The sequence below is a fragment of the Vidua macroura genome, chromosome 2 (assembly GCF_024509145.1).
Source record: "Vidua macroura isolate BioBank_ID:100142 chromosome 2, ASM2450914v1, whole genome shotgun sequence".
Taxonomy (NCBI): Eukaryota; Metazoa; Chordata; class Aves; order Passeriformes; family Viduidae; genus Vidua; species Vidua macroura.
The window spans coordinates 23,349,635-23,363,135 of record NC_071572.1 but is presented as its reverse complement, the minus strand read 5'-3'; the positions used below and the strand labels follow the sequence as shown (position 1 = coordinate 23,363,135).

The 13,501-nt window shown below is 34.3% G+C and overlaps 1 protein-coding gene across 1 annotated transcript in view; it reads right to left on the bottom strand.

Moving 5' to 3' along the window:
• Nucleotides 1–1,912: 1,912 nt before the first annotated feature.
• The window catches only part of PRKX (protein kinase cAMP-dependent X-linked catalytic subunit), a 55,593-nt gene continuing 44,004 nt past the window's right edge, over nt 1,913–13,501 (bottom strand). The window contains exons 6-9 of the mRNA XM_053971232.1: nt 11,136–11,193; nt 9,005–9,082; nt 6,027–6,175; nt 1,913–5,622 (exon numbers count right to left, since the gene is read on the bottom strand). Of these exons, the coding sequence (XP_053827207.1) occupies nt 6,050–6,175; nt 9,005–9,082; nt 11,136–11,193 (262 nt within the window). The 3' untranslated portion in view covers nt 1,913–5,622; nt 6,027–6,049. The remainder of the gene's footprint in view (nt 5,623–6,026; nt 6,176–9,004; nt 9,083–11,135; nt 11,194–13,501) is intronic.

The following is a 13,501-nucleotide window of genomic DNA, read 5'->3' as shown; positions in this document are numbered from 1 at the left end:
ACAGCACAGAATCTTTTACTTTTGTATTCCAAATCAAAAACTGAGCTCTCTAATACTTAATTTCTGAAGAACTGCCTTTGTAAAGCTCAGAGTTTTTCTATACCTCAGTCTTGATATTTGCTAAGCTGCTCAGTTATACTCTCACAAAGCTGCTCAAAGAAAGAGATTGATTTGGTCCTTCAAGTTGAAAAGGCTTAAGTTTAGGCTCTGCAGGCTCGAGCAAGCTTTTGTTTTCTTCATGTGAACTGCAGTAGTATTGGCACTGAAAGCACAACTACCTCCTCTGCACAGCTTACACTTGGGCAGAAAATTAAGAGCATTATGATTTTAAAGCATTGTCCTCCAACCAAGGGATTTTAGTATCAAGGATTCTCTAAACTAGACTGATTACTGACTTAAGTTGAAATTAACTCTGACTCCCAAAACTACATTTTGGATACAATATTGAGAAAAACAGGAATTTTAGCTTAAAAGCCAGCATAAACTTAAGCACAAAACTGGAAAAGTATTTGGATGCATAGAAAATTGCACAATTCAGCTTGCTAGAATTCTACAGTATTTCTGGTTTCAAGGATAAATACAAAGTCTGACATACATTCATATGTGATTTTTTGAAGAGTAGATGGAAAGAGGGCATGAAAGACAGAATGGAGTTGTTTTCTACTGAGAGCAGCAGAAGAGCCTTTTACTTTCCCTGTGAAAAGCTGCCTGAATTCTGCAGCTGAGATTGAAGCAGCTAGGAGTTTGCATGTGAAAGAGCTTGATTTATGAGTAAGAATCCACAAAGTACTGGGCAGGATCTAGATGTAACAATGCCATCTGCTTTCTACCATTCCTTAGAGTATCATACCTTTACTAGTTAACAGAGGGCCACAAAACAGTGGGAGATTGTCAAATTCGGTTTTAAGAGTGTTTTGCCCTAAAAAGGCCTAATGAAGCATGAAGCGAGAGATTTGGAGGTAGTGAACAAAACCTACCTGCCCTGAATGAGCGAAAAAAGTGTGCTTTGAATGGCTTCTACTGGAAAAGAGTTACACATGCATTCAAAAAAGATGGAGCACTCAGGAAAATGAACAAAAACTGCGCCACATGGCTGGGGTATGAACAAGATAACAAACAAAATTCTTTCTTGTTGCCATTCAAAAATTTCCTGTATTTTAACTGAAAAGTTCTTTTGATTCATGTCAAAGACATGATTAAAAACTTGCCAGGGCTCATTGCAGTGTTCCTTCACTTTCCATTACCAATCTCTTGAAGTACATGACATAGTGGTTTACAAGAGAAAAACATCAATGCACAGAATTTAGAATGAAGCCAGGCAGAAAAAAAAACAATTCCATCTTTAACAAGTGAACCCTTAACTAGGCCAAACTGTATCCAGTAGGTTCTATGACTATGTAATTATCACCAGATTATGATATCTAGGAGATAAGAAATAAAATACATTTGACCCAAGAGAAGGAATTTAAAGAGCTAAACAAATTTTGTCAGAAACAAACTTTTCAAGTTTTGATGGAAGATGAAATAAAGAGTAAGTCAGGTAGACACTGTGAGAATTTTTTTAAATGCTTAAAGAAACGGATTGAACTGAGTGTTCTGGACAGCGTTCAGGTCATTAAGTTGTAAAAATGCCAAAGCAATTATGGTCATATAATCAAAGTTTAATGAGAAGTTCAAATTAACACTTTTGGTGTAACTACCTGGTGCACTACCTGAAATGGTTTTGAAAATGTACTTTTGGTGCTTCTTTGATAACATCTGAAATCTGTTCCAACACTTGTGTCTTTTCTGAAAAGGCTTAAAAATGTGAAAAAAAGGAACAGTTGTTTTTCTGCTCCTCTCATCTCCCCTTCACCATTTTCTTGGATGAAGAACCCCAATCTCCTACCAGCATAAATGGAAGCAAACTAGGTTTAAACATTTGAAAAGATATAAAGGTTTATTAAACGAATCCAGATTTGACAGATATTACATTAAATTAAACAGCAATAAAGTTTTACTAGGGTTTATGTACAGATCACAGTGATTTTTCATTGTGCAATGAGGGCTGACTTTGTAACTTGAACAGTACTTACACGTAAGCTACAACAAGCAACCAGCAACACACATTAGCCCAAGTGAACCTCCAAGTCGAGCAGTCCAAGCTGATTATGCAGCACACAAATGTCTGCTACCACTATCACTACTTACTATACAACAGAGTACTTATAAAGCAGTCAAGGTTTGCCATAGAAAAGTGCAAAACATGGGAAGTCTGTACACAGTACAGTACAAAAAGGAATCATGCTACAGTCATTGAAAGCTTAAAAATAATTCTATAGCATAGGAAGCACTGCATCACAACTCTTCTGAATGGCAAGCAGTTGGGCTGAGGAACAGCCGTATCTTCATTGCTTTCAAAACCGTAAAATCCCTGTTTATCCATTTAAACATAGTTTAGTACCTATATTTGATCCATAACAATGACTTTCTACAGTGGAAGATCACATTAGTTAAAGCTCAGTAGCACACATATTTATTGATCAAGCTCATTTACAGGAAAATCTACAGTATGTTCTTCATTGAAATCATGAAGCGTTTGTATCATTTGGTTACAAGGCAATTGAGTTTACAATTCATGTTTATCACTTAAAACCTCAGATTGGGCAATTAAAAATACAAATATAAAACTCAAAAATAAAGGCTGTTTTTTTAATGTTTAACATTCTTGTTCATGGATGTAGAATATCAAAGGCCTTTGGGCTCTCTTGCAAGAAAACAGTCCTTATGCAACAGTCTATATGCAAAAGTAGACATTAACAGAAATAATCAAAATAAAATGAACTTCAGAGAACACCCTACTTGAATAGGAACTAAAAAAATCTTCTAGTCTTCTTTTAAGAAATCCATAAATCCAGAAATCCTCGTGCAGTGTTTACCTACATGAACACTCAGAACTACATTAGTGGGCCATGAAGTCTCAGTGAAGACTTACAGCAGACTCACTTGTGCAAACAAATAGAACAGCCAGGTAATAACACCTCATTAAGTCCAGGACTGTAGAAAAAAATAACTGATCGCTTGAAATAATGCTTCAAAAATGTTTTGGTTTTACTTTTTACTTGAGTATTTTAATTTAAAAAAATTGAAAGCAGTTTTGTACTAGAAAGCATGCTGACGAGGTCAGTAGTTAGGTGTTATGTACACATGGCTCGGAATCAATGTAAAGTCAATGGATTATCATTATTAATAACTTCCTTAAGTCTCCATCATGAGTGTCAGTGCATCCACTGCCAGCAATGGGTAAGAGTCATAAAAAGAAAATTCACTATCACCTGTTGTTCAAGCGGTCAAAACTTCTAACTGCCACTGTGGCAAATGACTCAATTTCAACTTCATTTCCTCAGATCTGAAGACTTAAACACAGAGCAGCTTTGAAATTGGAAGAAAAATCCTATATGTAGCACACTTTCTTGTTGCAGTATGTAGATTTTCAATTAAGAAATTGATGTATGTAGTATTCAGAGTCCATAAGATACCATACATTTGCACATTAAGAAAACTCCCCAACTGTTTGCTGTGTTTTATGTGTTTCAGTTTTTCCAATTGATTCAGAATAACTAATTCCACAGATACAAATGTAGTGGGCTAGATTCATTTTTCCAAGAGACTAAGGTACTTACACTAGGTTAAAACTGTAATTTCCTATGGATTGTCCTGTATTTCATTATACATTCCTACACTATATTTACTGAATGGCAACTGAGGCCATCAACTTGCGTAACATCAAGATAGCTTTGCGATATTCCAGAATTATAATCTTGAAATATCCTGATTTTGTTACATGTTGTATAACTCTTGTCAAAAATGCACAGTCTCCTTTAGTAAGACTTGCTTTATGAAGAAATAATCTAATATCCTAGAAGTTACAGGTTCTCAATAACACTTCTGTACTGTTTAAACAAAAAAAAATATTGAGATCACTTTTCCACAAAGAGACTCCAATAACAGATCTGCAATAAAATCATAAATATGGTAATTTCAGTAACAATTGCTAGAATGCCTGTTTTGTAGGCATTCAGGATTTAGTTTAGAAAAACAAATCTTTGGCCTACATTTCTCATTGTTTTCAGATCAAAAATGTGGAGAGTAGTTTTTGGGAAAAACTGTCTGTATGAACTAATTAAACAGTATTATGCCATAGTAGTAGAACTCCAGAGAGGTGATGTGTTCTGAGAAAAAAAAAATGGTCTAAATATGGTAATTTCACTAGAAGTTGTCTAAACCGATAACATCCTAAAAAATATTGTTTTTTTAATTGAAGCACTTTAAAATCAACTCTCTTATATTAACACAAGTATCACAATATGTAACATGAAAAAAAAAACCTAAAAAAAGAGATTCTGCCTAGTATTCAACTACCTTCATGTTTCTGTGCATTCATATTAGAGGTACATACATATGCACATACTGATATTTAGTGCTACTTAAAATGAAGCAATATTGCAAATACTTCCAAAACAGTGTGCTCCAGCTGCTAGAAAGATGTTAACATAGGATGAAAAAAGAGACTCTCTGCATCCAAAATTTGAACTCTGTACATATAAAATTGCTGGCAGCAGGGACTAGGACATTAAAAAAAAAGGAGCAGAAAAATAAGGCTGTACTATATATTCAGTCTTCCCTCTGATATTCTGAAGTGTTCATCATTAAACAACAGCTATTTCACTAATGAAAAAGGTCTGTTACGGCTCATGCTTTACATTTGGAGAAGACAACAAGCTTGTGAGGGAACAACTCCCGTAAGAACCAGTTACAGCCCTTTTATCAGGATGGACTGACTTGCATGTTTATTTAAAGTTTTCATGTGAGGAATCCCATTTCACACAGTGTATAATCACTCAAAATTCTGGTTTGCAAAGAGACATAATTGTAACAGAACCTCATAAATTAGCCATTAAGATACATCTTCAACAACAATAAAATATGGCCTGGTCTTTCTGCTTTCAAGTACCATGTTTGTAAGTGTGAGGCATTGGAAATTTTAGGTACAAATCTTTTTTAAAACGTAATTATTTTTGTTTTTACAAAGAATTATAAAATGCATATAAGATGATGAAAAACTCATTTATCCTTTTTTAAGACTTTTATTCCTAAAGAACTTCTTGAAAAACATTATTTGAAAAATAAAAATCATAGACTCTGCAAAGTACAAAAATTTACATCTTTGCACAATTCCTGTGCTTTAGTTGTACTGTATCCATTATATACATATATACTAATTTGTGCTTTTAATTACACAACTTTAGTATAAACTTATAAAATTAAGTCTATGAGTTAACTATGCAAAAAGGATCTGGGAATAGCAGGAAACTTAATTCAACCATAAGTTAAAAAAATAATCCTAAAAATATCATTTTAGTTAGTCTACTTCAGAGCAGACTATCATTATTACAATTTAATAAACTAAAGTCAAATGTTTACAGCAAAAAATTGTTCCTGCCTGCCTCCATCTTTTTTGACATTTACTAATACATATATCTGAATGCAGTATTATTCTTAACCACAAAGAAAATCTTCCTTTATATCTGAACTCCATCGTTCGTCAGACTTGCTCTCAGCACTTCAATTTCCTTCCAGTTTCTAAGACAAAAAAAAAAAAAGAACACAACTCAAGGTGGACTATTTGAACTCAGTAACAAATATCAACCTATCACATTTATAAGAGAGAATATCCAGGGTACAGAATTAACCTGACAATCCTATTCCTCTATAGAGTCTGTATTCTTAATAGTAAAACCTTACAGTTAAGAACTATCATATTTCCTTATCTATCAAATCAATCTAGGTATTTCTTTTTACACACTATTTTTAAAAATTTAAGGACAGAAGGACTTAAATATTTGTATGCAAATAAACCTTCATCAATGTAGAAAACCAAATCCTGTGAGGTTAAGTGATTTTTGTCACTTCAACCTATTATGAATCAGACAATGTAATTTCTGTGTAAGGTTTCTTTCAAGGGCACTCTTGACATTTGGACATACCTTGTCCAGTGTAGATGTTCTACTCAGAAATTCTTGAAAATTTCTAGATCTTTAGGAGGTACTGGAGGTGTCTTGTTCCAGTCATCTTCAGGATATGCTTCAAAATTGGAAGTATCTCCATCATTGGATACTTTGGGCACTATGGGAGGCTAGTCAGAAGAAGCACAACAAAAATGTTAGTAGCTAACAAAAATGTTAGTAGTTTCCTCAATGAGCTTCTCTCCATCATACTATTTGGTAAAAGATCTATTAAACAAATGGAGTACAGATTTACAGTTCAACTTTCCCCTAAAAATGAGTGGCATGAGAGAGAGAAGCTTGCAGCAACGCATTCCCACTTTTTGTCAATTTTACACTTAGATATGTGGTTAAAAGACACATAGATAATTAATACACTTAATATAGATACCTATTTTATTGAGCACTAGGTTCTTTTCAACTAAGAATCTTCACAGCAGCATAGGAAACTGTTACCATATTGAAGGAAAAAAGCCTCCTCTTCACTGCTTTCAAAAATATTGCTTTTAAAGAGGTTGAAATTACTAACTTCTGTCTACCAGCTGTGTTTCTTCCTAACCTAGCAATACATTGAAGCAGGTAAAGAAACTGCTTCACCATAACTCATTTCACAAGGATGGCTTTAAGAGCATCTTAAATCAAATGGATTGTTTTTATTAAACTTGAAGGTGCCAAGAGTAGTATCAGCTTCACAGTACCTGTAGTTTTAATTTGTCTGAAATCTAACATTGAGAATGCTCTGCGCTTCTGGCCACAGACTATGAGATAAAGATCTTTTCAGGAACATTTCATTAATTGCAGGTGTTAATGAAGGGCAAACCTCTTTTCCTCTCTCAGGGGACATTCATCTCTCTATCCTCTTCTCAGCAACTGGGAACTTAACTATCACGCTGAATCTAACAGAACACTTAAGAATGAGGAAACCTTACGGATGATCATAAGGATGAACTGGCTCAAAGTCATACCACAGACAGAACTATGAAGTATAGCAAAATGCTATCCTGCATATGCTCGAAAAGATAAGTCTGGCTTCCACTAGCTCACAAGATCTTATCTGAGCTTTTGGGCTTTTCAAAATGATGTTATCATCAGTAGGTTTTCAATGAGAAAGATGGGTCCCTAACTTGTAACCTAGTACTTCTAACCTTCAGCCAAAAGCAGAGTCCTAATTTTTTGTCTGGCAGTCACAGCAATACTGCCCAGATGCTGAAGAAAATGCACAGAATCTGCTCTGCCCCTGAGAAATGTTTGTTCCACTGTGGGCAGTGCCTGGTACTCCTCCTCCCTGTAAGCATTTTGGCAGAAAAACCAGTTTTGTGAGGTGACATACAGAAAGAAAAACCCAAAGAGAGAAAGGATGATTAATGAAATGATTTTCTCCCTTTCAGGCATTGCTATTGTTTATATGATATTGATATTTAAGACCTTTATTAGGACTTTAGGACTATGAATCAATACATAATTTATATAATAGAGAAATTCACGCTTTTTACAGGGAAAATGGAGCATTGTGTGCATTATTTCATATTTTCAATCTCTCATTAGTATGAAATCATGAAAACAAATTCTGAAGAATATAGCTGCCTCTATAAATAACCAGATAAAATTCTGATCCACTTCACATCCCTACTCTTAAGTTTAATTAAGCACCATCGCATCTTCTAAGAGCTTAATGCAACCATCAGAAAGATTAAGAAACAAGTTTTGTATTCATAATAATCTGAATGCTACAGTGACTCTTTTTAAATTAATTTTTTAAATAAAAATGCCACACAAAGGATGTTTGGACCTGAGACATTTGATTGTACATCTAACAATAATTTTTAATTCTATGTTTTTTATTGCTTTGGTTGTCATAAACTTCAGAGTTTATGTATCATTAAACGGGTTATCATCCAGTTTGTGTTCTTTGAAGGTTTCAGTAAACAGAATTTATAGTAAATACCTAGAAAAATGTGACTTCATTACAATGCATTTTCATAAAATATCAACTGGTTGCAGTAAGGATTAAAAATAAAACCCACACATTTAAAACACTGTAAACTTATTTTTCTTAAAGAGAAAAGTCATCTACAGCTTTATATTAGATGTTGTTTACAATACATCAAGAACATTTTAATACTGTCTCTTTTTATTTTGCAAGAACTCAAGGTATCTACCTGGAATTTAAGTGCAAGAAACTAATGCAAAAAAAAGAAAAACAAATATTTAATTGCTACTTGATTAACTGCATGTGGTAACCCAACCTCTGCTACAGAAAATCACTGCTGTAAGGAACTGTACAGGTTAGAACTCTGAGGAAGGAAAGAAAGCAGTTTTACTTCCAAAGGACTTTAAAAAGCATTTTGTAATGTTGATAGCTTTTGCAAACATCTGCCATCATACAATACTAGAATTCAGTGCTATAAAAAAAGTATGTTGGAATTACATTCATAAATCCTTCTCTTTCACCTTCCCTATTCCTCCTACTCCCATGTGCTTTACATTTTATTAAAACATTTACCTGAATTGAACTTGGCACAAAAATTTAAAGCCCAGAGTAAAATACTTCCATATATGTAAGGACAAGGAAAAAAAAAAACAAAAGGAAAAAAAAAAAAATTCAAATCCACAAATTAGCAATCCCCTCCACATCCCCAAATAAAAAACCACTTACAACAAGTAATCACTTACAAAACCCTAAACCTGAAAACTAAATTTTGCATTAACTAATCACCTTCAGCAAACTAAAGCAGAGATTTTTTTTTTAGACAGTTCGTATATAGACAAAAATGCAAACAGACATTAATACAATTAACTCCACATTGCAAAAAGGCAAATATGCATTTAATTACTAAGTGTGCATATAGACATGTGGTTATACACACACAAACACAACAGCCAACAAACCTTCAACAGATCAGCTTAAATGAATAATGATTTCTCCTTGTGATGTCCTATACAGTATTTGCAGAATGTACCTTTAGTCTCCTTTGAGGTACAGCATCCCAGTCTATAGACCTGAACCATCGATGTCTCTTCACATCATCTGCTCCATTCTTTAAGGAAAGAAATCAAAATACTAATTATATTTTAAGGTACATGTATGCCAAACCATGTATTTCATTACAAGGACTGTGATATCAGGTCTATCCTTTTTTCTATTTTTCAGGTGTTAATCATTAAAAGATTCTAAAGGATAAATCCATAGTGTTAATTCCCTAGTAAGTCCTGCGTTCCAGCAAAACCCAAGTAATTTTGATTTGGTGTTTCTTCGGGCTTTTTTTAGCATTCTTCTGACACAATGGAGATCAAGAAAAGGCTTTAAAGTACGCACAAAACCATTATAATCCTATTTACTTTTGTTTTCAACAACATTTAAGAGAATGCCTTTTATTCAGATAAACTTTCTAATTCTTGCACTATAAAAAAAACCTGAGGGTTGACGGTGTTTTAAATAATGTCTTGGAAGCACATAGTTTTTTTAAATATTACAGGCATTTAATGCTGACAGCAAGAGGTTCTCAGTACTGTTGCGAAAGTAAATACATTAAAACATTTGTTTTCATTTTAGATATATAGCTAAAGGTGTATTTGCCTTGTAATGATTAATCTCTCTGAGATGCCTGTTTTATTTATGTATATAAGAAACAAAAATATCACTTTTTTCATGATTAACCTTGTTTCAAGCACGGACTTGTTCTCTAGGCATTAAGCACTGGGGAAAACCAGCTGGTTCTCTATCTCAGGCCTGATCAAAGAACAAGACTCAAGACTATAATACAAAAGCTCCACAAAACCAAGCATTATCACACATTTAGGTTTTTTCAGATTTATGTGGAGTGGAACTATTCATGCTCATATCCAATGAGGCATCAAGGAGAAGAGTATCATGTAGTTCCCTCAAAAGCAGATCTGACTGAATGTTTCACCAGAAAATGTTTTGTGGGATTTACATCTTTTTAAAACATTATGACAATGGAAAAGGATCAGACACAAGTCTGACCTAGCGGTCCCACCCCAAAAATCTGCTCTTAATTAGAACTATTTTTGATTAAAGAATTTTAGCCAATTGTAGGGAAAGTCCCAAAACAAACCTAAGCAACCACGGACTAAAAACATCCCCCAAAACAACACAAAACCTAGCCAAACACATTTACTAAAGCCCATGTTTGAACAAGTCAAGATTTGTTTTTGTTCTTGTTTTCCTTCAAAACTGTCCAAAGATATAAAAGTTTTCACTGGTAAATAAGTTTAAAAAATTTCAGCTTAAGAAACCCTCCTGAAAAAGACTACAAAAGATTCTGAAGGATAAGAAAAACATTATTTCCTGTTTGTTCTTACCAGTCTAACTTTGTGCCATAAAAAGGCTCCAAAAGAAAACACTGACAGCTGGTTAAAACATTTATATTTATATTAATATGTTAAGAAAACCCTGGATGATTGTGCATCTATTACCATCTTCACCTATGGTTACCAGTCCATGTGCTTTGGGCCAAAAAGCAAACCTCTACCATCCCTTGCACAGAGAAATAAAAATTTTAGATGTCTCTAAAGAGAAAGATTATACAAGCTAATTTCAGTATCTATTGTCTTCATAAATCTATTTCGATTAGGGTAAATAGTTCTTCCTGGTGGAAGAGTATTTGACTGTGCTTATTCAGCCCCACCAAGACAATGACCACGTATCACAGTACTACACCAATCCTTATACTTTTAAAATAATTTTTAAACTTCAAGTTTGATTAGTGGTCCTTCTGGTATTAACACCCTCACAAAAGAAGAACCAAATGACCTGGCACTCTGCACTACAGGACTTAATACCATGTTTCTGGTCTAATCTAGGTTTTCACATTAATGAATAGGCTGGTGGTAGGGAGAGGAAAACCATAATGAAGAGTAGCATTAATTAAAACAGGGGAATGATTTTCAGAAACACAGAAATACAGAAGTAAAACTCTGCATTTAGGATTGTATAACCTAAGTAATGTATGGGGAAATGTAGCTGTTTCCTGATTATAAAGACAAAAACTCTATTAAGAGCTGGTCTCTATCTTTCCTACAGAATTCTTTTAACCTTGTGCTGTGTTACACTAAAGATTTTAGACTGACCTTCATATTTCCTAGTCGTCTTGTTCTGTCAACCACAAGCAGCTTCTTAATAAGGTCTCTGAAGCAGAGAAAACATGTTCTCTGTTAAACAGAAGTAATTTATATTTGACTGTCAAGTGTTACAGAATATAGACACACTTACCTTTGACCATTCATTTCCTCATATTTTCACGACATTTAAGAGTAAGCAATAAAAAAGAATCTAACAGAATTCTTGCAGATTTCTTTTAGACTCTTCCAAGAAACAAAGGAAAAAAACTCTCTCTCCTCCCTGCCCCTTGCCAAGTATTTGGCACTATTTTGTTCTTTGTGTTTTTGTGCTTTGCTGGGCATTCCAAATCTCAAAATGGATCTCCAATCTGTTTGTCAGAATTCAACACTAATATATATTAAAAAAGCAGATAAAGCTTCACCCTCATCTTTATACTAAATATCCAGGGAAACCATGGAAGAGCTAGTCATCTGCTTAACACTAGTAACATCTATAATTTAATTGAAAACAAAAAGCCTCACTGAGATACTGGCTCATTGAACAGTTATACATAAAGCTAAATCAACATTTTAAAAGATTAGAAGTTTAGAGACATAAAACTCTTCCATTTTAATAGCAAAGTACTTCAAATATTAAGCCCCAAACAATGATGACATAAACCAAAAGTATCATAATTTATGGAATTAGCTTGATTACTTATGAGTTGAAAGAAAAATATGGCTTCATATTTCTATAAGCAGTTACATTTTATCTCAAAGATTATTTTGATGTTTGATTTTAGAAAACTGGCATTCTGGACTAATTGCATGAAGCAGCAATGACAAGAAAGAACAAAAGTTTAACCATCCTTATTTCTATAATCTCAAGTATTCCTGAGAGATGACATACAGCATGAAATGATGGAGATTAAAGAGTATGGAGAGTTCAAATGTTTAACAATATCAAAGGTTAAAAAAGTCAACTGTTTTATTTACAGAAAAGAACACAAACATAACAATGACACACCTGCCTCTCTCCATCCCTACCTGTAATATCTACTATGCCTCCCAAAAAGAGTATTGTGTCACCTATCCTTGAAATCACAAAAGTGTGTGCAGAAAGAACATGTGAACTGAACGTGCTAGACTGTTTAAAAAGCTGTTGCATTTGGCAGGAATACAATTCTAAAATTCAAATTATGGATCATTCTTGCCTTGCTTCAAAAATTCAGCATAAAACAGTTAAGGGTTGAGCTTACTTGCTAATACTGTATTGCTACTAAAGATGATACTTCCTGCACTGGACCAGTGAAATATCCATTGAATTGAAACAAATAATAGATAATTTAGTAGTTCTTTATTACATTGGTTCTAAAAAATAATTTAAAAATTATGTTAAAATTAATTCAATAGATATGCTGGTGTATGTTTTTGAGAATCAAATTCTACATGAAGGTCTCTGCAGACCAATAATCAGTAAAATGCCATAACAGTGACATTTCATTTGGAAGTCTGCAAAAGTGGCCTTGCAAAGAAAAGTTTAAAAAAGCAGTAAGAGAGAGTGACAGTCATGCAGCAGGAGGGAAAGCAGAAGTGGTACAAATTCAGAAAGTACAGAGTAGAGGAGAGTGATGGGGGTAGGTGAGTGAAAAATGTCAATGCCCATAAGCTCAGGTAGTACATACCCCTAGGGAGAGAAGCATTCTCAAGAGTTCAGAAAGGGAAAGAGCTTTGCTGCCTCAGAACAGAGAGTTAAAACACTGTATAGCACTAATACTTCAGACACAGTTTGGATCTGACAGGACCTAAGATAGCCTCCTTTCTGGTTGAAATACTGACTTATTGGAAGGAGAGAGAGAAAACAGATGGGTTAGAAGGTAAGAATCAGACTGCCTTCATCAGACAAAATAATCTTGGCACTTGCTTTAAGCTAATGATGCAGAGATGTTCAAGGACTATCCAGTTCTGCATCTTGTGGATTAAAAGAAGAAAAAGGGGCTGATATCCAAGACATTGTGCTCAACACTCACTGCAGAAAGCAAGTGAAGTCATGGAAATGCAGCCAGCAGGACAGAACAGTGATCATCCCCCTCTACTTCTGGTGAGACCACACCTAGTGTTCCCAGTTCTGGGCTACTAACTTCAAGAAAGACATTTGAGATGCTGGAGTGTGCCCAGAGAAGGTCAATGGAGCTGATGAAGGATCTGGAGGGTAAGTTCTACAAGGAGTGGCTGAGGGAGCTGGGATTGTTTAGCCTGGCTAAAAGGAGGCTTGGGGTAACCTTATCAGTCTCTGTAACTGCTTTCACTGTATTGGACACATCGTTAGTGATGATAACCTAATTTGAGGTGTTCCACCTTCTGATCACAATATTATAGTTCAGTGCACAGAATAC